Source organism: Homarus americanus, unplaced genomic scaffold (assembly GCF_018991925.1).
Source record: "Homarus americanus isolate GMGI-L3 unplaced genomic scaffold, GMGI_Hamer_2.0 scaffold44276, whole genome shotgun sequence".
NCBI lineage: Eukaryota > Metazoa > Arthropoda > Malacostraca > Decapoda > Nephropidae > Homarus > Homarus americanus.
The window spans coordinates 35317-60234 of record NW_024727881.1 but is presented as its reverse complement, the minus strand read 5'-3'; the positions used below and the strand labels follow the sequence as shown (position 1 = coordinate 60234).

Below are 24918 nucleotides of genomic sequence, written 5' to 3'. Positions count from 1 at the left end.
GTATATATTTGCTAATAAAGTTTAAATATATTTTATCCTACACTAAGTCATATATTTCCTCTTCACATCGAAAGCTAAAGATTAAAAAAAATAATAATTCTTTTTAGTGTATATAATTTTCGTTCATAATGTCGAAGTCTCCCCTCGCTCGTGTACATTTTTCTATCATTCGTTACTCTCTCCCGATTGTTCCTTTAGCGCTAAACGTATTATCTAAATCCCCGTTAGCGTCTCTTCTTCACATCGTTTGCATTCTTAATTCTCTTTTTATGTTTATCCATTTTCAGATGACATTTTTGCGGTTGAGTTTGTTCTGTGAGGTCTCTGTTTTTTTTTATATTCTTGTTATTGTGTGTTTGTGTGGGTGTGTGGGTGTGGGGGGGGTAGGATAAGTGGGTGTGTGGGTGTGTGGGGGGGTGTAGGGTGTGTTTTTATGTGTTTGTGTTTTTAGACCAGTACCTGCCTAACGTGATCTGACTATGGATGGGTTTTTTTTTTGTCGTTTGGGAGGGATACTTTTTTCAGAGGTTGGGTTAAGGGGGTTTAGGGGTTGGATAAGGGTTATATTCTATTAGTGCAGGATATGGGTTTTTTTACTCTCCTCAAACGGGGTTTTAAGAACAGTAAGGGCTTTTATGTTCATAGTAAAGGGACTTTTATTTTTCTTGGCGGGATTTTAAGATCGGTTAAGGGATTTTGTACTCCTGTTAACCTTACTTTAAGAACTTCATTTTGTAAACCTGAAACTCCTTTAATTACGGCAGCTAGTAATGAGGTCATAGTTACCATTGTTTACACGGATATTCGTTTGTTATGGGTTTTATTACCTCATCGTTAAGCTGTTTTAGTGCCTTTTTTTTATTTATATAGTTTTGTATTATTCTTTATTTTATGTTTACATTTTTTATTTTGTCTCATATATGCATGTGCATTATCCATTTGTGTTTAATTTTGTGTTTTTGTCATTATTTATTTGTTTATATACTTTTTCAATCGTGTTTATTTATTTATTTTTTTCATATTTCATCAATCACGTTTAGTTTTATTTTATTCATTTTTGTCCATTTCTTTATTAATAAATTTATAAGGAGGATTATTTTCTCTCTGGTTGTCAAGCCAAGACGATGAAGAGACCACATAACCTCCCTCAGCGACTGTCTTAACATACAGGTGTGTTGAGAGGTGAACCTGGGAGGGGGATGTGACCTGTGATGTGTGTGGTATATATCGAGTGATAGATAGATAGATAGATAGATAGATAGATAGACCTACCTTTATCCAGCATTAGGTTGGTATTATTTGATGATGATGATGATGAAACCACACTTAGAAAGAGAGATAAATAGATAGATAATGCGACAGAGAGCCTGAAAGAGAGAGAAAGCATTCACACAGCGTAAGTAATGTGACAAGGCACAATACAGACACTCTACTCACATCCAATAAATACACATGTACACATAAATTCCGCACATGTACGACAACACGTACACGCCCCGGCGTACATACATACATACAGATAGCGCTGGTGTTTGGCTGGCCGGTTAGGTCCACACACACACACACACACACACACACATGTGAGTCACACCACCATAATATCACACAGTCGACGCATATTGGTCCATAAAGTACATTTGTTCTCCAACTTTACTATAAGCTCCTTAAAGCAGACGTGTCAGCGCGAGGGAGTCTGCCCCAGTCTGCTGCTGCCTGGTGAGGGGGGGTGAGAGGTGAGGGGGAGGCAGGAGTGGTGGATGAGGGATGGCGGTTGTGTTGAGGAGGGTTGGTAGTGGATGGTGGTTGTGTTGAGGAGGGGTGGTAGTGGATGGGGTGGTGGATGAAGGGGGTGGTGGATTGTATTGATGTGTTGGGTTAAGGGTTGGTGGAGGTGGATGATGTGGAGGTGGTGGTCGTGCGCAGGAGGTGGTGGTGGTGGTCGTCGTGCGCATCAGGTGGTGGTGAATGAGGTGCCGGAGGGGCGTGTGGGCGGGTGTTGTGAGACTGAGCCAAAGTGGTGGTGGTTTGGTGGGTGGTAATTGTGGTAGTAGGTGGTAATTGCGGTGATGGGTAATAATTGTGGTTGGTAGGTGGGTAATTGTGGTGGTGGGTAGCAGGTGATGATGATGATAGTCGATTTAGTTACTCGTAAGTGGTTGTGGTGATGGTAGTGTTTGGAAGGTAGTAGTATGTGATGGAGATAGTGTAAATGGTGGTAGGTGGTGGTAGAGTTAAGGGAATGGGTAGTAGTGGTAGTGGTAGGTGGTGGTAGTGAGGCGAAGGGGTGGTAGTGGTGGTGGTGGTGGTGGCTGTATCCATGGTGATCGTGTTCAATGCCTGGCACATAATCCTTTACAGAAACTCTCACTTAATTCACAACCAACCAAATAAGACCAACTTGGGTTATAAAACATGGCCGTGGTGACTACCGTATGGTGACACCTGTATCATAAAGGTGGTGTCTTATTGAGAGAGGAAGAGACGTAGTGGTGGTGGTGTGGTGGTGTGGTGATGGTTTAATGGTGAGTGGCAGTGGTGGTGGTGGTGGTGATGGTTTAATGGTGGTGGTGGTGGTGATGGTTTAATGGTGGTGGTGGTGGTGGTAGTAGTTGGTTATGTGACACCAACCCTCTTCCTCTTCCTCCTTCATCCTCCTCCTCCTCCTCTCCTCTTCCGGTCCTCTTCCTCCTCCACTCCTCATAATAATAAAAAAATTAATAACACATTACTACAACAATAACTACTACAACTATTACTACTACAACCATCGCTACCACCATTCCTAACCTGCCCTTGGGTGAAGGGCCACAAGTAGTAAAATAACAGTAAATTAATCATGAATTTTATTTGTATCTTATTTTTATACTGAGAAACAATTATTAGATGTGAATAAGTGTTGTGGTTTATTTGTTGTGTTTATTTGTTGTGGTTTATTTGTTGTGTTTTATTTGTTGTGTTTATTTGTTGTGGTTTATTTGTTGTGTTTATTTGTTGTGGTTTATTTGTTGTGTTTATTTGTTGTGGTTTATTTATTTGTATTTTATTTATTTGTAGTTTGTTGTTGTGGTTTATTTGTTGTGGTTTTATTTGTTGTGTTTATTTGTTGTGGTTTTATTTGTTGTGGTTTTCTCCAGTGGCTGATAATATTTGTTTTTATCAGGATGTTTTATTGTTTTATGTTTTTATGGATGATTTAATGTTCTAAAACACACACACACACACACACACACACACACACACACACACACACACACACACACACACACACACATTTCCCTAGTCTTTATCCTGGCCACTATATAAATATCTCTCTTGCTGTTATCTTTAATTTTTGTTTTCGTCAATTTGCCTAATCCAGGTGTATTTTCCCCTCTCTTTATTCACCAGTTTATATATATTGCTCTCTCTTGTTATCTGCTTCAAGCTGCCGAGCCAACTGTATGCAGAACTGTGTGAATTATTTAACTAACCGGCAACACGCCTGCCAGGTTCCGATTGGACGGTCGCAGTTCGTCATTTTTTTCTTTTCATTTTTGTTGTTGTTGTTGTGTGTGTCAGTGGTCCAGGTTTTCGGGTTTAAACTCCTAGAAAAAAATTGTTATCTTCCAAAACCTCACATCAAAGTAGTGTATCTGGAGTCACCCCGCGCGTGTAGGGGTGATGGTTGAGCGGGTAGGGGAATATTCGACCGTATCTTTTAAACGGATCGTAACTAATATAAGGAGAAAGATGCTAGCCCTAGGAGAAAGATGCCAGCCCTAGGAGAAAGATGCTAGCCCTAGGAGAAAGATGCCAGCCCTAGGAGAAAGTTGCCAGCCCTAGGAGAAAGATGCCAGCCCTAGGAGAAAGATGCCAGCCCTAGGAGAAAGATGCCAGCCCTAGGAGAAAGATGCCAGCCCTAGGAAAGATGCCAGCCCTGGGAGAAAGATGCCAGCCCCTGGGAAGATGCCAGCCCTGGGAGAAAGATGCCCGGCTAGAGGAGGAAAGATGCCAGCCCCTAGGAGGAGAAAGATGCTAGCCCTGGGAGAAAAGATGCCAGCCCTGGGAGAAAGATGCCAGCCCCTGGGAGAAAGATGCCAGCCCTAGGAGAAAGATGCCAGCCCTAGGAGAAAGATGCCAGCCCTAGGAGAAAGATGCCAGCCCTAGGAGAAAGATGCCAGCCCTAGGAGAAAGATGCCAGCCCTAGGAGAAAGATGCCAGCCCTAGGAGGAATCAATTTAAAAATGTTGCACCTCTCGGCCACACCGTAAACATAAGGCTCCTGAGAATCGTCTTGTGCCACCGCCGAGGGAAATTGCATCGTATGTCACGCCTCACTAAGGACGACACTTGCCTGCAATTGATTATATTTACTTATGTCATATCGAGAAAATCTACTTGAAGCCAGTGGGTCACGGGGAGGTATGGTGGAGTGTAGTGGGCAGGTGGGTGGGTGGGTGGGTGGGTGGGCAGATGGAGTGGGTGGGTGGGTGGGCAGATGGGTGGGTGGGCGATCTAGCGCCAGACCACAGAACAACTAAGGTGTTCAAGCCGGATAACACAAAGATAAAGAAGGATATAAGACACGGTTATTAGACTTTGAGATTAACTTAAAAACAACAGCTGAAGATAACTGTAGATAACTGTAGATAACTGTAGATAACTGTAGATAACTGTAGATAACTGTAGATAACCCTCAATAAAAACTACAAAGATTATTATGTAGGATGAAGAGAGAGAGAGAGAGAGAGAGTGAGTTTGAGAGAGGGAGGGTGAGGTTGGAGCGTTAGACGGAGGGAGGGAGGGAGGGAGGGAAGGAGGGAGGTCTGTGTTAAAGGGGAAGGAAGAGGAGAGAGTCGTGTGGGGAGTGACTCTGCTGCCACAGTGGGGGAGGAGGAGGAGGTGGGAGGGAGGGAGAGTGATGAAGGGATGAGGGAGGGAGAAGGAATGGGGGAGGGGTAAGGGGTAGTTGAAAGAGAGACGAAGAGAATAGAAAGGAGAAATGAGGGTGAGAGAAGTGAAATGAGGATAAGGGCATAGATGAGATAAAGAGAGAGATTGTAAGAGAAACAGACTAGAGAAAGAGAGAGATTGAGAGAAACACAGAGAGAGAGAGAGAAAAGAGAAATGAGGGAGAGTGAAATGAGTTGGAATGGAACAGGGGAAAGAATGGAAGGGGGAGCCATAATTTAATACCACAGACGTAACAGGAAGTCTCACCCATATGGAACGTGAGTCATGGTTAGTGGTTGAGAAGTAGAGGAAGCAGTAGAGGTGATAAAGAAGACTTAAAGAGAAGGTTGAGAGCGCTAGAGAGAGAGAGAGAGAGAGAGAGGACAGCTTTAAAGGATGAAGTTGTGGGGTAAGAAAGTGGGACATGGGGAGAATAGTGATTAATTTTAGAGAACGTACGGAGGTGTTGAGAGGTCTGGTGTGTGTGTGTGTGTGTGTGTGTGTGTGTGTGTGTGTGTGTGTGTGTGTGTGTGTGTGTGTGTGTGTGTGTGTGTGTGTGTGTGTGTGTGTGTGTGTGTGTGTGTGTGTGTGTGTGTGTGTGTGTGTGTGTGTGTGTGTGTGTGTGTGTGCCCAATAGTAAAAAACACCTCCAACTATATTTAGGCAAAGAAACGGTAATGAATGGATGAGAAAAAGTGACACAGGGGTATAGATGTTATCGGGACACACGTGATGGGGCGGGAAAATAAAAACAGGCTGGGGGAATATCGTAGTTGAGGAGGGAAAATATAACTATCTGGGGTAAAAAGTACACACGTTTTCTATGATACTTTTGTAATGGCGGGGAGCTGATAGTGTAAAGTAGGTAAAGTAGGGGTTTTTTATATCGATGAATTACTGGAACCCACAACTCAATAAATGTCAGGGAATATCTGATGTAAAATGATGAAATTCAGCTAAAATCTTCTGAAAAGTAAGATGAATCAATATTGTTGTGATTATTATGTCTCCGATAACAGTTACAAGTGTTGATGATGATACAATATAATTATACAGTATATTATCTTGAAGGTTTGACTGATATTAGCCTACAAAAGAATTTATTATGTGTGATGGCTGGATCGCACCCGAGGCATCCTCAGGTCACCCAGGGGTGAATGAGTACCAACTTTACTGTTGGGGAAGTGAAGGCTGTCAGGTTTAGTGCCCGTCTCACTGTCTCCTTGTGTGCCGAAGGTTAATAGTGTTAGCGTCCTCGATCCACACAGCCCCTGATGGGTCGTCTGACATGACACACTTTCCCTCACGAAATACTACGATAATTTATAAAGATTTAAGATAATGACTGACAGTAGATAGCAATGATCACTTTCACTATAACTAATACTTGTGAGTGTTTCTGTACTGTATTATGAGCTCTGTAGCCTTATTATTACTAACATTGATCAAACTTTCTTCTACAAACGGTTGTTCGGAACTATTACGGAAAGTTCATTGGGATTATTTTAATATATTTTTATGGGTTTGTGTAGATGTATATTTGTGAATGTGTGTGTGTGTGTGTGTGTGTGTGTGTGTGTGTGTGTGTGTGTGTGTGTGTGTGTGTGTGTGTGTGTGTTTTAACATGTGGGTACGCATGCACATACAATATATGACTTATTACGTGTGTGTGTGTGGTACAAGATGTGTCACCATCATTAAGTGTGGTAGTAAGTGTGGTGGTCCTGGTGGGTCACGACCCTCGCCTCCCCAAGACTTACATTATACAGTAATTCAGAGATATTCTGGGCAGACTTAATTTTACGTGATTATTGATGATACTCGAGTATTTTTTACAGTATATTTAAAAGAATAAAAATAGTTATAATCCGTTTGTTATCATAAATTAAGAGTAATGTTAGTTTTTCATTAGTTGTAATAAGACAAGTTGTAAGGTGAGGTGCGGGGTGTGGCAGTGTTAACACGGACCGTCCAGGACTCGTCTCCCAGGTAGGACCACCAGTCAAGGCCGAGAACATGACCTGTGTTAACTGTTAGGGTGACGGCCCGGTCTGCCCTTTGTTATACACCCAGTAATTAACCAACGGGTCTGCCTCAGGGATATTGCCATAACACACGGGCGTCACCGATAGCCCCGTAATAATAATAATAATAATAATAATAATAATAATAATAATAATAATAATAATAATAATGATGATGATGATGATGAAAAACACTATTGCTATTCACATTATTTAAAATAATTAAAATATCAGTATTAATAATGATAATAATCCAACGTAGTCGCCTCGAAAATTTGTATACGTTCCCATAACGCATCCGGATTTACTGCAATTTTATATTTATCAGTTAAGAGGCTGTCCTGTAGAGGGGGTACACTGTTAGGACCACAACACCTGCCGTCCAGAATTTAGCGCCTGGCGACGTGCGATCGATTGTCGGTACGAGAATGCGAATTTCCGTCCTCATTAACACACAATATTGAGTCCTAAAGGTATTGGTCGAATTTCCGATGAAACGACTTGAAGATGATAGGGAGATCGGGAGGCCGAGGTATATTTCTCCTTCTATCGGGTGATTGTTTTCAATGACTCGTTCCGTATGTCGTTCATTGGTTATTTGTTTATAATTTTGTATACTGGCTGATTGGTTAATTAAGTGATGGATGGATTGATTGGTAATTTTCTCACTAATCGTTTGGTTGGTTGGCTGATTGGTTAGTTATGTGATTGGCTAAGTGAGTTTTTAATTGGTTTTGACTGAGCAATTGATTGATTGACTGTCTATTTATTGCTTTGTTTCCTAAGTGATTGTTTGATTGGGTGATTAAATGATTATGATTGGTTGATTAGTTGATTTGATTGATAGAATAAGTGATTGATTGTTTGTTTAGTAATTTGTGTATTGGTTTCCCCTTCTTCTATCCCTTCATCACTTACCCCCTTCACTCCCCTCCCCTTCACCCCCCTCCTCTTCACTCCCCTCCCCTTCACCCCCTCCCCTTCACTCCCCTCCCCTTCACTCCCCTCCCCTTCACTAACCTCCCTCACCCCCTCCCTCACCTCCCTCACCTCCTACCCTCTTACTCCTCCCTCACCTCCCTTCCCTCACCCTCCCCCTTCCCCCATCCTCATAATCCTCCCTCACCCCTTTATTCCTATCTCTCCCACTCCCTCTCCCTCCCCTCGCTCCATCTTCCTCTTCCTCAATTCTCCCACTCCTCCCCTCACCCCCCACTCACCCCCCACTCACCCCCCATGACCCTCACATCACCAGAGGGATTTTCTCAAGCTCCTCACTGAGAGCTGCAGAAAGTATGCCAGATCTAAAATTATAAATCTATTTCTTATTTTCTTTCTTCATTCGTCTCATTTCTTTCTTTATTTCTTTCTTCCTGTCTTTATTTTGTTTCTTGTTTATGTTCTTTCGTCTCATTTTTTTTTTCATTTCCGTCTTAATTCTATTTTTTTTTCTTTTTTTTTCTCTTGTCTTTGTTGTGTTTCTTATTTCTTTTGTCTTAGTGTTTTGTTCTTTTGTTTTTCTTGTTATTTTCATATATTTCTTCTTTCTATTATTCATTTCTCTCCTTTTTCTTCTTGTTTTCTTATTATTTTTCATCTTTCTTGGGTTTTTTGTTATCATTTTTATATCGAGAAAGAAATGTTGTTAAAATAAAAAGAGAAAAGAGAGAGAGAGAGAGAGAGAGAGAGAGAGAGAGAGAGAGAGAGAGAGAGAGAGAGAGAGAGAGAGAGAGAGAGAGAGAGAGAGATTATCCAATATATTGAGTTGAGTATCCTTTGTAAATCAACACACACACACACACACACATTACGTCAAACACACCTACACACACACACCACACACACACACACACACACACACACACACACACACACACGAGAGAGAAAATTTATGACATGGAATCAACTTAATGTAAAAAAAAATGACGAAAATATTTGGAAAAAAGTCATGAGAGTTGTGATGGTTTTGACCGGAAGTAGGAAGCCGAAGTTTGAAGTGAGAGAAGTGAGAGATTGTGATAAAGTGGGGAGGAGGGAGGCAGGGAAGAGGAAGGAAGGAAGGAAGGAAGGAAGGAAGGAAGGAAGGAAGGAGACTAAGTTTGAAGTGAGGGAGTAAAAAAATTATGATAAGGTGGGAAAGATGAAGGTGAGGGAGGAAGGAAGAGGAAGAAATAGGGGGAGGGAGAGAGAGAGAGAAGGGGATGATGGGACGAGGAAAAGAACGGGGATTAGGAAGGGGTAGAGAGAAGGAAGAGGAAGAGAGTAAAATATAAAAAAAGAGGGAGACAGAACGAATAAGTAGTAGGAGTAAGAAAGATGGTAGGAAGTGAAAGCAAGGAAAAGAAGAAGAGACAGAGAGAAAGAGAGAAAGAAATTAGAGGGAGAGAGATAAAGAAATTAGAGGGAGAGAGAGAGAGAGAGAATAAATGAAAATTGGCAGAAAAAAAAGGTAGTGAATGGAATAAGCCAGATAGAAAGTGAGAGATATAGTATAATGAAGGAGAGAAGAAGAGGAGATTAAAAAGACTAGAATAACAGGGAGAGAATAAATGAAGTAAATAAAAGAGAAAAAAAAATCACAGCACTTGGAAAAAACCACCCCCTTGATCCCCTCCCTACCCCTTCCTCCCCCCGCCCTTTAATAAATCTGGAATCTCTCTCACCCCCACCTCTCCATTCCCACTACTGGAATCCTGGAATTCAGTCGGCGTGATATTCCAGACGTCGTTAGTGAGGCTATTAAAACTTACTTAACAAAGACCCCCGCGCTTATAAGACTTCTCCAGCTCCCCCACACTTACAAAGACCCCCGCGCTTATAAGACCCTCCAGCCCCTACACTTAACAAAGACCCCATGTTTATAAGACCCCAGCCCCTACACTTAATACCAGCCATCTCATGTTTATAAGACCTCCAGCCCCTACACTTAATAAAGACCCTCGCGCTTATAAGACTCCTCCAGCCCCACCTAATAAAGACCCCCTCCAGCCCCTACATTTAACAAAGACCCTGCCTTATAACTTCTCCAGCCCCCACACTTAATAAAAAGACCTTACTATCACCCCGACGAATAAAGACCCCCCCCCCCCAATTATATAATTTGTGGGTTGCCAACTCAGAGGTGGGGGGAGGGGTAGGGACTGTGTGTGTGTGTGTGTGTGGGTGTTTACATTGCAATACACATATTAACATTCATACATGCAATGTATATGTACACATCATTGAATATTAACACATACATAGCCTACACACATACATACATACATACATACATACATACATACATACTTTGATACCACATACCTTAATTATAAGTAGAGAATACTTATTAACTAACTTATATATCGTAAAGTAGGAGCCAAGGTGGACTTTTGTCTTCTTTTGTTAAATACTCTTTCTAACTTAATTTATCGTATTTACTTATAAAACTTAGTTAGTTATTCACGTAACTGACTATACTTAAACCTATATTTTGATTATTTAATTCTATAAATATTTTACTTATCACTTTGATTTATATATTTACTTTCATATATTTTTACTTACTTAAATATCTACTTATACTTTATATACAGTACTTATTATATGCCAATTAGTATTTACTTAACTTTCAAAGTATAAAATAATCAATATACTTACCAACCTACTTAATTACTTATCTGCGTACTTATATACCAATAAGCTATTTAATTAGTTCTATAATTACTTATATTCTTAACTACTAACGCATTGAACTGGCTATTTACATAACGTCAACCAATCACAGATAAGAGTGGATACACTGTAAACCAATCAGCGACGCGCGCAAGTACACGTTACCAGATCCCCTCAACATCTTCATTACGAATGTAAATTTAGTTGGCTAGTGATTGGACGCCTAATATAGCCAATCTTCATCGAGCTGAGGCTCTTCGCGATTGCGGAAGTGTTGCGGCCGTCTCTTCAACAAGCCGAGGATTAATGCTGATCTAACGTTGCCTCAGCCAATGGCGGCTTTGTATATGTGTTTTCGCGCGCGAGTAAGACAACCAATCAGCGAACACACTCCCTAAATTTATTGACGTCACCCGGGCATTTAGTCAGCTACTAGCCAATCAGGGTTCACGGTCTGAAAGCTTTGTTTACGTCACTCTGACTCCCCAGGAACACTCAAGCAATCAGGGTACATAATCACAGAGCTTTGTTAATGTCAATCTGGCGTCAAGGAAACACCAAGCCAATCAGCGTTGAGGATCTCGTGATTCATGCTTACGTCACTCGGGCAAGAACACAACAGCCAATCAGTCTTCGAGTTCGCGGTCGGGGAAACCCTGTTGACATCCTTCCCGAATTATGTTGAAGATCCAGCCAATCAGTGCCCGTAATCACAGACCTTTGATTACGTCACTTGAATTGCAGGCTATATCATTCAGCCAATCATTTACAGCGCCACTTGTCAGCATTCAGCCAATAAACGTTCAGCTAGACAATCAGCATCACCCGTCAACCCAACCATTGTCGGAGCTTCGTATTAAATATAACAAATAAAACTTAAACATTTCAAAAAAAACTATTCCTACAAACATTACATAATTTTCTGTATCAAAAACCTACAAATATGTGATAATTGTTGTATGTAATTACGGTAGAGATAACACAAACGTCAATTTAAATGTTCACAAAGGTAGTTCCATTTACCAGCGTTGATATAAAGAAGAGCCAAAGCGTTTTAGAGGCTTCTCTCCTTTACCTGGAGTTAATTAATTAGGCCAGGTGTATGTCCAGGTATTAAGGGATTTACCTGTAGGTCCGTCAGGTACAGTACTTATTATTATAGTAATGATATTGTTAGGTAATGTAGGTCGTGTAGGTCATGTAGGTAATGTAGGTCGTGTAGGTCATGTAGGTAATGTAGGTCGTGTAGGTTATATAGATCAAGCCGGTCAATACAAACACACACACACACACACACACACACACACATACATTAACTCTTCATCATATTCATAATAGAAACAGCTGCTGAAAACAGTCCACAAAGCTGTATGTCATTTAACTCACCTCGTCTATCACCTCTCCCTACAACAACAACTAAAACAAAAACATTTTATTTGTTTCATATGGTTCAAGAGTCAGGTGAACTAAATAAATATTGTGTTTACATTTACCGTGAGCTGCTAATGATAGAGATGTAGGCGTTGTAGGGAGTAGGGGATGTTGTAGAAGGTAGGGGGAGGCGTTGTAGGGAGTAGGGGGGAGAATAGGGGATGTTGTAGAAGGTAGGGGGAGGTGTAGAAGGTAGGGGGAGGTAGGAAGGAGAGAGTGTAGGGTGTTGTCAGAGAGAGGAGAGTTGTGGTGTTGTATTTAATTAATATTACTTAACCCTTTGATTACGATAACTACCTAATTATCTTACTTAAACCCTCGGGTATAATTACTTGATTCTTAGATAATAATTGATAATTAACTCGTAATTATTTCGCTAATTATCATAAAAAATATAATAATCTTTATCTTTATTTTGTAATATTGTCCAAGCGTTGTGTTACCCCCTCCGCCACGTAGGAAACGGGTATAAATAGCAGTCGCTTTGTTAGTTTGTCCGTCCGTCCGTCTGTGTTTATGATATAACCTTGGGCAGGTCAATCTGGGTCAAAGTTCATAGTGCGAAATTATGTGACCCATTGCATAATACTGTTATTTATCGCTTGTCAGTCATTATTATTACTATTTTTACTATTATTATTACTGTATTATTATTATTATTATTATTATTATTATTATTATTAGCATTATTATTGTTATTGTTATTATTATTAGCATTTTCTTTATCATAGCGACTACATAAGTAATGGGTTTTTCATGCCAGATGTTTAAATTACACTTATGACGATTTCTCATTTTTTTATAATCACTCTTTTTTTATATTAACGAGTGAATTATTAGTAATTATCCTTCACCTAAGATGTAGTTTAACATATTGTAACCTGTTTCGCTTCCAGACAACTGACACAATGCACGTAGCGAACTGCCAAGATGACCACACAGCTCACTCCCTTGTTCACTGATTGTTACGATGTCGTTCAGTGGTTAGAGCTTGTTACGTCGCTTCAAAACTCCGTGTGATAGCCGCTCTCGACCAATAGGAATCCTCGAAACTCTCTGTGGGTGGTACTCCCTATCAGTAATATCCACGAACATTCCAGCCTATTAAAATCTCGAAACTGTCAGTGTTATATACTCTCAGCCAATGAATTCCTCGGAAATCCCTGTGCGAGTCGCTCCCATCCAGTAAAAAAAATACCAAAGTACTTTAGTTCCCTCAGAGACAATATTGGAAGTTGTGGTGCCGTGTATTGACGTCTTAGAAACTTGCGTCCTGGAAAAACATCGGTGTTTCTCCTCGCCGTTCATCTTTAGAAACCAGTGTTTTTTTCTCTCTTACAGACGAGCTAGAAACCAGTGCTTATCTTATCACAGACGGTCTTAGAAACTGATGTTGTACAGCGGTGTGTGTGAAAGAAATTAGTGACTTTTATCTGTAGACCCCTAGAGCCTGGTGCCCTGCCGTACTAGACGTTGTAGTAACTAGTGTGTCTTAGTGGTGGTGAAATCTCATCTCTCTAGAAACAGACAACCCAAACTAGATGAACTAGAAACTGATAATCCTTAGGAAAATCCCTAGAAACTTGTGTTCTATATCAGATACCATTAGAGAAATACTGACTTACTGCAGCGGAAACCCTAGAAATTAGTGATCTTCCTTCTCAAGTTCTTAAATATCGACAAGGTGCACCCAGGGGGCCGTATTACACATTTAGAAATCGAAGTTAAAGACGTCAGTACTGAAAGTCATAAGAGGACGCCTCTGTCTCACTCGTGTGCTAAAAAGTTGCCGTCAAACACAGATTCTTTGGACTCTAATATCAACATAAGATCAGCAAAAAATGGGGTTTATGTAAACTATCATTATGACAAGTAACGCGATGGACCGAACATTATAAGAACCCCGTTTCTCTGAGTTCTAATGTACTGTTTGAGTATCGAAGCCTCAAACGACCAGACCTGCATCACCCACTGGACTTCCCCTCCAGCAGTGAATATCCCAAGACATCCTCTTCGGTCTTAGGCTTCTTCATTGATCTTCCCCAAGGGCGTCCCCTTCCACTTAATGTTCTCTCAAGGACGTCCCCTTCGTCTTTAAGGCTCCCAAGAACACCCCTTCGCTCTGGTCTCTCCCCAAGGACGTGTAGTAACACCAGAACATCGACCCATCTCTCGCAACGTCCCCCACCGGGTATAGAATTCCCCAGGGGAGAGGTGCGGTGCGGGCAGGGGATCCGTGCCGTGGGGGTGGGGGTGTCACTAATGCCCAAGACTGGAGGTTGTGAGGGTAGACGGGCCAAACCTTCCGGCGGAGGTGCCAGCTCGGCCCCGCCCTCCCACGTCTCCCCATGCTCGTCTCCGGGCAGTACCACGTCTACTTCAGCGTTCTGCAGTCCAACTGTGGCAGTGAGGCGGGACAGTACGTAGTAGCTCCTCCTCCCTTCTTCAGTCCCTTCTTCTGCAGATAATAAACCTCCCAACTCTTGCCAGGGTACTTGACACACGGGGTTAGTGGCCCCCCCTGGTAGAATGCTTCCCTTGTTTACTTCCTCCCTGGTTGATGGCTGTGAAGTACGGTCACTCAGACAGCACCTCACACCCGCTACACTGACTTAATCGACCTGTTTTAACTGAATACATTAATTGACTGTCATAACCTAAGTAGTCAGCCATTACTCCTAGCAGCTGTCATCAGTGCCATGTCAGTTTGTTCTCACTAAATGGTTTATTGTTTGTTCATAAAATAATTGAATCTTTTTCTTTCCAAATTATTTCCTCCTAGTTGATTAATTGCACGATTGCCTTTACGAGTTGCCTTTGTAAATAAGTTTAGATTTTTCTTGTACCTTTTACAAAGTTATAAACGACTGGTTTTCTTTGACGGGTTAATTTGACGGCTGACTCTTAACAAACTTGACATCATGAAACTAACACCAAACACACCTCAACATTTTACTCCCATACTTGATTACTTCACTTAATAACTTAAACTCATATCAAGTGAATTATCTCTACAAATTATTACCTTTATCAAAATATAAAAGTTAACATATTTTTCTCCCAGTAGTGTCAATATAACTTTCATTTGACGACCACTGTACTGAAAGCCACCCACTTAGTCTTTACATTATCTTGTATTTAGCAACTAATTAGTAAAGCTCACAAGGACTGAAGCAGCTTAGTAATAATACATAATAGAGAAATATATCATCTTAACTTATTTAAAGTCCCTGGCGGGGTCAGGAGAGGTCAACCCTAAAAGGTCAACATCAGCATCGAATGGTTTAACAAATTCTTGCCACATTTGGGTAACGTATTTGATTTTCTTAATTGCTCCCTTTCTCCCTCTCTCTCTCTCTCTCTCTATCCCTATATCTAATTCACAAGTTCCTACAGTAGATAATGCATCTTTCCTTCCCTTAATCCTTATATTTTTTCTTTTTCCTATGCTACAGTGGGTGATGTATTTTTTTTTTATTTATCTTGTATTTTCCTGTAATGGGTAATGCATTTTTTATTCATCTTGTAATGCTACATCCGGTATTGTATTTTATCCCTGTATTTATATTTGCCTCATTCGTTATTGTATTTTGTCCCTTCATATCGTATTTATTGTTGCATTAGGTATTGTATTATATTACTGAAGCTCTTAAGTCGCCATATTGGCTCTTGAATCTTGCTCTTAATTTTTGTATGGGCCATATTGGCTATTGTAATCATCCTCTCTCCTGGGTATTGTATTTTTTCCCTCTTAAACTTGTATTTACTACAGTGTGTATTGCATTTTACTAAACAACTTATGTTTTATTAGTAATTACATCGGATTTTGTACATTACAGAGTGGGGGTTTTTTTTTTCCCCTGCAATTAAACGTCAATTTGGGTTCCTCGGCTTTTGTTTTGTTTTTCTAATAGGATCATGTTTTTCTTTTTCTTTTGTTTTTTCACGGTGGGTCTTTTTTTTTTCTACCTCTAAACTTTTGTACTTTTTTCACAGTAGTTCAAGTTCTCCTTCTCTCTTTTATTCTCTCGAGTCAACTTAAAATGTCAACAATATTATGTATTTGTGTCACAATGAGATTATATCACTTTATTACCACAGCCTAAAGGAGGAGGACTCACTGAGAATAACGCCTTGTCCTTAGAGTAGAAAATCCCGAGAGATTAACCCACTTTCATCACCCAATCGTCGTCTGGTCTGTCTGTTGATACATTGAGAAGTTTTCTATGATTATTTTGTATCTCTTAACTGAAAGGTAGAGTCTCAGTGCAATCCCGTCGCCATTTTTACCTCCATCTTTTATATCTCTCCTGAATCCGACCTCTAAGCATGTGGAGTAAGTTCCTTCTTACCCAGGGAAAACTTTCACTATGAAGGTCGATTTATTGTGATGGAGGAGTGTGATTAACGCCCTTAAGTTTTGGTCTTTTCCAAGTAAGAAGGTCATAAGGCAATATACAGCTAGACTCAAGTTGGTAATATTTCAAAATTATCTGTCAATTTTTTCTTTTTGTTTGAGTTAAGATTAACGTATTTTAAATCAAGGATTATATTAGTAGTAGTAGTTGTTATTGTTGCAGTAGTAGTATAAGGATGGTTAATTTTAAGGTAATAAAATGGCGGCGAAGGTGTGGCTGTTGGAGGAGGCTGGAGGCCACGTAGCAGTAGCCGACCTCTGGACCCTGTGACAGATACTTTAAACCAATGCCACTAATGTACACTAACACCTACACCACCCTACCGCCACACCATTTATACCACACCCTTATTTAAGAAGTCATGTGACTCTCTCTCTCTCTCTCTGTCGTTTTCAGTTTGGGTACATGGTGAACAATGGTTATCCCTTCGTCTTGCACAATAATGCATGTGAATGAGAACGAGTGATATATATATATATATATATATATATATATATATATATATATATATATATATTGTGTGTGCCTGTGTGTGTGGCTCAACAATAAATTAGTACACTGGAGTGTGCTTGCTGGTGGTGGAACAACCCTGGCGGGCCGGCAGCTGAATGTTAAGCATCAGGAGATCAACGCCTGCCTGGCCACCCTGCTGGGACGGGCGTGAGAGAGAGAGAGGGGGGAGGGGGGTTAATAGAGCGACAGGAAGAGAGGGAGAGGGAAGCTGTAATATAACCCACATCGTCAGGAGGAGGTTTTTCGTTAGTGTAGGTCAGTAGTTGCCAAAATATATCAATAACATATATTAAATTTTGTACCACAATTTTTGTTGGTTTTATAATTAAAAATATCAATTTACCATGACAAAACAGGACTTCATAAGAAAATACCACACACCATTTAGACGGTTGTCGCGTACCAGGGGGTGTGTGTGTAGCACAGGCTGGAGGTAATAGTGTACCTGACAACTGGTAGCAACTAACATTCACAGATGGCATTGACGACCGTTGTTCAGCTGCCGGCTCATAGATGGCGCTCACACCCAGAGAAATAGTTCTGGGTCACACTAATAGATGGCGGTCGCGATAGGCAACGCTTCTGTACGTCTGCTGTTAGAGAAAGCTTTAATAGAATATATATATATATATATATATATATATATATATATATATATATATATATATATATATATATATATATATATATATATATATGATCCACTCCCTCAGCTTGGCATATAGGGGATCATATCGCTTTGTTCGTGTATTTGGGTGGGACAGTAAACGAAGGACAGTGACAGAGAGCCAGAGAGAGGATGACAAAGGCAGAAAGAGAAAGAGAGAGAGAGAGAGAGAGAGAGAGAGAGAGAGAGAGAGAGAGAGAGAGAGAGAGAGAGAGTGGCTCTTTGACCTATTTTGATGTAGCCTGGCAGAGGGGCTGTGGACCGCCGCGAACAAATTGATTCGATTTTTGGAGGGAAAAGTAGGTCAGGGGTGAAGGTCAGGCGACGTACCCAACACTGCCGGCGTCTGTGACCACAAATACCTCACCACTCTCCCTCCCCTCTCACATTCCCCTCCTCTCCCATGTCTTCCCTCTCCTTCAATGTCTCCCCTTTCCTCCCGGTCTCCTCTCTCTCTCTCGCGTTCCTCGTTATTGATTTTATCACCACGTATTGTATCTCATTTTAGACCTTGGTTTACGCTTTCTGTTCTTCCTCTGTTTTAGTGTTTCCATACCACATCACTTTCCCTCTTCTCTCCCTTTCCCCTCATCCCTTCCTTCCTTCTCTCCCATTATTCATCTTATTATCTTCAAGTTTTATCTCTGTTTTATTTTACACTTTCCTTTCTCTTGTGTTATATTATTCCTTATTGCGTATTTTCCTCCCAAATTTAACTTATTGACACTCAACATTTTCCTCCTCCCATTGTCCTTTCTGATTTTCGTACGTATTTGAGATTCTAACTGACTTTTATAGTAAATTACGATATGTATTTTTTTTTCATCATATAAATCTGTTTTAAAACTTACATTTGTGTTTTATGTCGTTTATCATTTTTTTATTCATTGTCAAATTTTTTTAAGTATTTTTATGTAAATTTCTCATCTTATTGTTCCCTATTGTACACTTTTTGTTCTCATCCATCGCTAAGTCTTATTTTACCTTATTACTTATTTGTAATCCTTAGTGTATCTATTTCATTAGACTTTATTATAAATTATATGGTTTTTACCCTTTTTCTAGATAAGTTCATTTTTCATTCAGTTATAAGTTATTGTTTTTATTATTTTACACAAGTATAATAGTTTCATGTAATTTATTTTCCATTGCTGAGGTCATATTCCGACTTGTTATTATACTGTGCTATGCAAAGCTCTATAATAATTGCTCTAGTTAATTATCCTCCATTGTTCTTCATCCATCTTATTTTATTTATTTATTTACTCAAAGATTTTTTTCAATATATAATTCCTGTCATTACCTCTCCTTATTATACTTTATTATACGTGTACAAAATTACCTTCCTCTCCTAATATATAAAATTTAATGCTTAGCATATATAACTCGTCTTGTTATATAGTGTATCATTATAAAATCGCCTATAATCGTATCGTTGACGCCTAGTATTTTCAATATGGCAAACTTAACTAATTATACCTATGAGATTTATTTCATCCCGGAAATCTAAAATCGCATGAAGATATAATTATATTTTCGAATTATAGATCTAGATTATTATTATGAAATACATTCATTTGTATAAATAAACACTGTGTACCAGTCTATCGTATTTCTCTATATATTAATGCATCTTTTCCCCCTAATATTTCTTGTGTATTTCCTCTTCTCTGCTTCTTTTTATTACGGTTTATTGCATCTAGGTCTTAGTTCTTATTTTTCTTATGCAAAATTTCACCATAAGCTTTCCTTTAAACTTACACCATAAGCTTTCCTTTAAACTTACACCATAAGCTTTCCTTTAAACTTACACCATAAGCTTTCCTTTAAACTTACACCATAAGCTTTCCTTTAAACTTACACCATAAGCTTTCCTTTAAACTTACACCATAAGCTTTCCTTTAAACTTACACCATAAGCTTTCCTTTAAACTTACACCATAAGCTTTCCTTTAAACTTACACCATAAGCTTTCCTTTAAACTTACACCATAAGCTTTCCTTTAAACTTACACCATAAGCTTTCCTTTAAACGTACACCATAAGCTTTCCTTTAAACTTACACCATAAGCTTTTCTTTTTTGTTCATATTTACTCACCTTGTTAACCAAAATATTACCAGAACTCATTATTAAAAAATTACCAAAATTATCATATATGTACTCACACAAAAACAATTTACATAGACAGTACAGGTATACAAACAATATACATAAAAAGTACACGTATACAGGTTCCCTATGCTAACTCATGCACTAAATATCAACAATTAAAAAAATATGACTAAGAAACGTCTCCCTGACTATTTTGGACAAGGTGGAAAGAGGAGAGGAGAGTGGAGGAGGGATGACAAGGATAGAGAGGAGTGACCCGGGTGGAGGAGGGTTGTGGGAGAGAGAGAGAGAGAGCAGTGTGGGTGTAGCGCTCACCAGGGAAACAGGCCGAAGAGAGAGAGAGAGAGAGAGAGAGAGAGAGAGAGAGAGAGAGAGAGAGAGAGAGAGAGAGAGAGAGTCCTTCACATAGGAAAATTATTCTACACAGTCATCAGTAAAATCTTATATCTGTAACTAACACATTATATGAATTTGTAAAATAATTAATGATGGTAATTTGTACCAGAGTTAAAGTGTCTAGTTTTAATCATCAGTTATTGGCGGTTTTAAAGAACAACACTATTGCTGCATTCATATATGACCAGTTAATTTATGTGCAGGATATAATCAGAAAATATATTTGTGTAAGTACTTTAAAACCTAATGTTTTGAAGCTCATTATTATATAAATAGAGCTCGTTCATGTCTACTTAACTGTACAATCACACATTTCAAATAATTCACAGTTTTGAACATCCATTTATTAAGTAATTGATAAGCATTACTCTCTTCTGCCCACACACACACAAACACAAATGTCAACACACACACACACACACACACACACACACCAGTGCCCACGCCACCAGGAAATATCGGCCGGGGGCGCGTGTGGGTATCGCATCCTCCTGTATATTGATGTTTATTGGGTCTCGCTGGTCGAGGCCCTGACGATGTTGCCAAATCAGAAGCGCCTGCGACTTCCCATCATCGCGCGTGTCAATCAGGCGTCGACAGCCTCCTCCGTGCTGGTAATACTTCACTCATCGTTAAATTGTCAGGAAATCGATGTGAATTTGGTGTAAATCGTTTGTAAATTGATATACTTGTAAACGCAGAGGCTGTCATAGCACATTATCTGTAGGGATGATAGACATAGCCTGGGTACTGCATCTAATAGTTGTCCTAGTATCGCTGTTTCGTAGTGTCGGGATTAAATTGTTTTACAGATGAGAGATACACTTTGTAAATTATGGTGAAAGAGGAGATAGCAAGCAACATGCCCGTGACGACGCGCCTACACTGATACTGAATATAATATGTAGCCGAGGTATCTCCCATCAGCGGGTCCGTCTTTCTGGCAACACTGCATACAGTAAATATAAACATTGTCTGGGAGTCAAATGTGGACACTAGCAGATAACTTCACGGAGGTCTGGAAGGTGTTACAATGCGTTAGGGATTCTTACTTTGTTGTGTTAAAAGTTATGTTGCAACATTAAAACTCAATCAAGTTTATGTAGTGTTTCTGTGGCGACATGTACTGTACTCGGGCTTCAGTATATATATATATATATATATATATATATATATATATATATATATATATATATATATATATATATATATATAAACTAGGGGCAGGTTCGTGTTGACAGAAAGGATTGAGAGCGACAGTGAAGGTCATTGTTGGGTGACTCACCATCCTGTGTGGTAGAGACTGAAGTGATTTGACCTCAATAGGATTGAAAATGGAGCTGTGTGACGTAACAGAAAGATGCGGAGGTTTTTTAAGTTAATATATAAGATTTTTGTATTAGACTTTTGTTGTGTGAGGCAAGAAGAGTTAGCCGAAATGACGGAAAGTAGTTGAGGATGAGATAAACTAATTAACGTATTGTTAAAAAAACTGTTTATCCAAATTACAATGCTTGGGCCCGCGTCCTTAAATAATGTGTTGAAGGAGTTCTTCTGTGGAAATTTTGAGTGAAATCGAAAGAAAAAAGTCACAATACTGAGGTAAATCGACCGGTGATATTGGAGGGCCGAAAACTTTTTTATCGTACATTTGACTTACCGACTAAAGTCTGCCCTCCTCCCCTCCCTAGCAACCGGCGAACTTCACACATCCGGATCGGTTGCTAGGGTAGTGATGACACCTTTTAACCACATCTTGCTTCTTGACAAAATATAATTGAGAATTTCCCTCATTTATTTACTGATGCTATGTTTAATAAAGCGCGAAGATACGTCGTCAGGTGTTGGTTTGTCTGAGCGAGTTGTGCAGGAAAAACCCAGTAATAAAAGAACCCCGTAATAAAAGACCCATTGGTCTCTAAGAATGGTACTTTTAAAGTGAGGAATTTCACTCAGTGTAACAAAGGAGACAAACAGCTCACTATTACTAGGACAAAATGTCACATCTTTTAACAAGCGGAAAATTACTGCGATTAATTTCAGAGTTTAACTTTCTGTTTTGAGTTGTGTTAACATCATAAACTGTTGGACTTTTTCTCCTGGCTTGTGTATATTAATAATAAGGATAATTAGGCTATTGTGGCTAATATTGTATTCATTAAACATGATTTCTTATCCTATAAATGACTCCCGTGTTTGCTTTATCTAAATAGGCTTCCGTCTGCCTCTAATAAAACCGTTGGAGGACCTTTATCGTTATGGTCTCTCTCTCAAGATCATGTTTGGATGACTTTTTGTTGCTTATAAAAAACGCTGCCACTATTATCATAAAACCACAAAGCTGTAAAAAAATATTAATATACCTCACGTAAAATCTTAAATCAAACTCATTTACATTCATTAACAAAGTAAAAAAACAATATTAACTCAAACTTTTTCATACAATTATAGGTGGTGGGGTTTATTAATGGAGGGCGGCCTTCAAATGTTTCATGTGTTCAAACAGATGGTTTTTATGAGAGTTTAATTTCCTGGGTAAATTACAAGGTTTCCTCGTATAGTGAAAGATAATAGGTTTTATATGTAGTTATGGTTTATTTTATCATTTAGTCTTTATTTGGGTGTTTTATTATTAACTCATCTGATGGAACAAGGTTTAGTTAGGTCAGGTCAAGAGAGGGAAGAGCACTGGAGGTGACGAAAATGCCGCCTAAAACAGGAGTAGGAAAGAGGAGGGCTTACGTTGTGGGTCGTGTTTACGTCGAGCGTCTCAGACAGTTTTAGATTGTCTTGGATCGACTCGGATTCGTTTCTTTGGTAAAATAGTTAGTTTTTTGTTTGTTTTTTATACTTTCTTCTCAAAATTTTGATTCGGATTAGTTTGTAAATAGATGAGTTTTGCTGCCCTTCCGAACGTTTACATTTTTATTATTATTTTTTTTTTATTATTATTAATCCGGTTGATGCTGTAGTGTCTAAACATTTCTCAGTTTATAAATGAATCCCATATTAAAACTATTAATAAAATCATTTTAACAACCTTATTACACCTGTTATCATCCTTACCATCATCAGCTTGTTCCTTTCTTTCAACTCATGATATTAAACAGATATAAACATCAATAAATAAAGCTAGAGTTTAATGCTACTTTTCCTTATATTTTATTACTAGTCCGCTTCCTGGTAGTAGAATTGTACATTTATCAAGTATTTAATTTTCTTTCTCAATAATTTTCTTAATATTTGCTCTCTTGTTCCGACCGTGACGATCACCTGATTATGCATAGTTAGATTTATGGGTCTTTAATCTATCATTGTACAATTATGTTGTGAAGCAAGTTATAATCTTTATGAATCTTTAGTAACTTTAAGCTTATTAAAGTTGAATGAAGTTGTCTTGTTCTGCTCTTTCACATTTTCAACATCTAATAAACTCTGTTTGCTCTCAACTCTTCTTATAGATAATATAATTATGTATATGAAGCCACGTCTTGTGCTCCGGGGTTCGCTACAGGTTGGATCATGCAGAATATAAGACAGTGACTCGAACTCATTGCTCTGATCAGTTATTAGCTAATGTTGTTGTCTGAGGCAAGTATATGATGATTAATGGTCCAATATCCATCACTTAGGATCTTCTTTAAATGATTCATGACTCAAAGAGCCTTAAGAGGTTATATAATATAGCCCTGAGCATTTCAGTTCTCAATTAGGTTTTATTCGGTGCAGTGGTTCGAGTCAGTAGTCGATATAGTATTGCTTTTTATCCTCTTAACCCTTTTTATTCACCAAAATATAAAAACAATAATACTCCTTTACTCCTTAAAATAACCCACTTGTATAAAGTAAACATGTGTGCGTGTGTCACCACAACAACACGGACTAACTCCTATTGTTCTCCTTACAGAATGTGGCACAAGTTCTCTGCGCTGCACCATTTCTCGCGGCGTAGTTCCACTGTGTTCTCACGATCGCTGGTGTTCAACCTAATCACAGTGTACACCCCAGTCCTGCTGCTGGCCGGCTCCATCGTCACTTCGGCCAAACAGATCTTGAGTCCTATCCACTGTGAAGGGGAGGGGAAGGATGGTCTCAGCAAGGACTACGTGGAGACTTACTGCTACATCGAGGGGACCTTTAACCTATATATGAAACAAGTTGAACAACAGGTGAGACCGGGTGGTCACCTGTCTCCACGCAACCAGGTTCGCTTCGACCAGCAGGTGAAACTTTTTGTTTATGTCTGAGAGAGAGAGAGAGAGAGAAGCCCCTCCCACCCACCCCCAGAACTACCCCACTCCTAAAACAAAAAAGAATAGACCCTCCATGCTAAACGCTTGGTCTCGCGTCTCTGTTTGTTCACAAAGTCTGAGGTTTTTAAGGGCTAAGTTCTCTTCAAGGTCTAAGGTCTCGGTTTTCAAGGGTTAAGGTCAGTTTTCCGAGGTTAAGGTCTATTTTTAAAGGTTGTGATCTGTTTTCAAGGGCTAAGGTCTCTGTTTTCAAGGGCTAAGGTCTCTGTGAGGGTTAAAGTCAGTTTTCCGGGGTTAAGATCTATTTTTAAGGGTTAGGGTCTGTTTTCAAGGGTAAAGGTCTGTTTTCAGGGGTTAATGTCTGTGTTTACAAAGCCAGAGTTTTGTTTACGTGGGCTAAGGTCTATGTTTACAAGGTCGACGATCTTTTTGTTTACCAGGTATAAGACTCTTGGATCCAAGGTCAATTTGTTTATCTCAGGTTGTTTGCAGGATTTCTTTGTTTACATTCTGAAGTTTGG

General features: G+C 39.4%; 1 protein-coding gene across 5 annotated transcripts in view; it reads left to right on the top strand.

Moving 5' to 3' along the window:
- LOC121865948 (innexin inx2-like) overlaps positions 1-24918 on the top strand; it is a 50039-nt gene that overhangs the window by 11650 nt on the left and 13471 nt on the right. Inside the window, exons 2-3 of one of the 5 annotated variants that reach the window (XM_042365516.1) lie at positions 13383-14460; positions 24055-24370. In XM_042365516.1, the coding sequence (XP_042221450.1) occupies positions 14390-14460; positions 24055-24370 (387 nt within the window). In that variant the 5' untranslated portion in view covers positions 13383-14389. Of the gene's footprint in view, positions 1-12937; positions 14461-24054; positions 24371-24918 lie in introns of all 5 variants that reach the window. The other 4 variants (XM_042365518.1, XM_042365517.1, XM_042365515.1 and 1 more) reach the window with 4 other exon arrangements.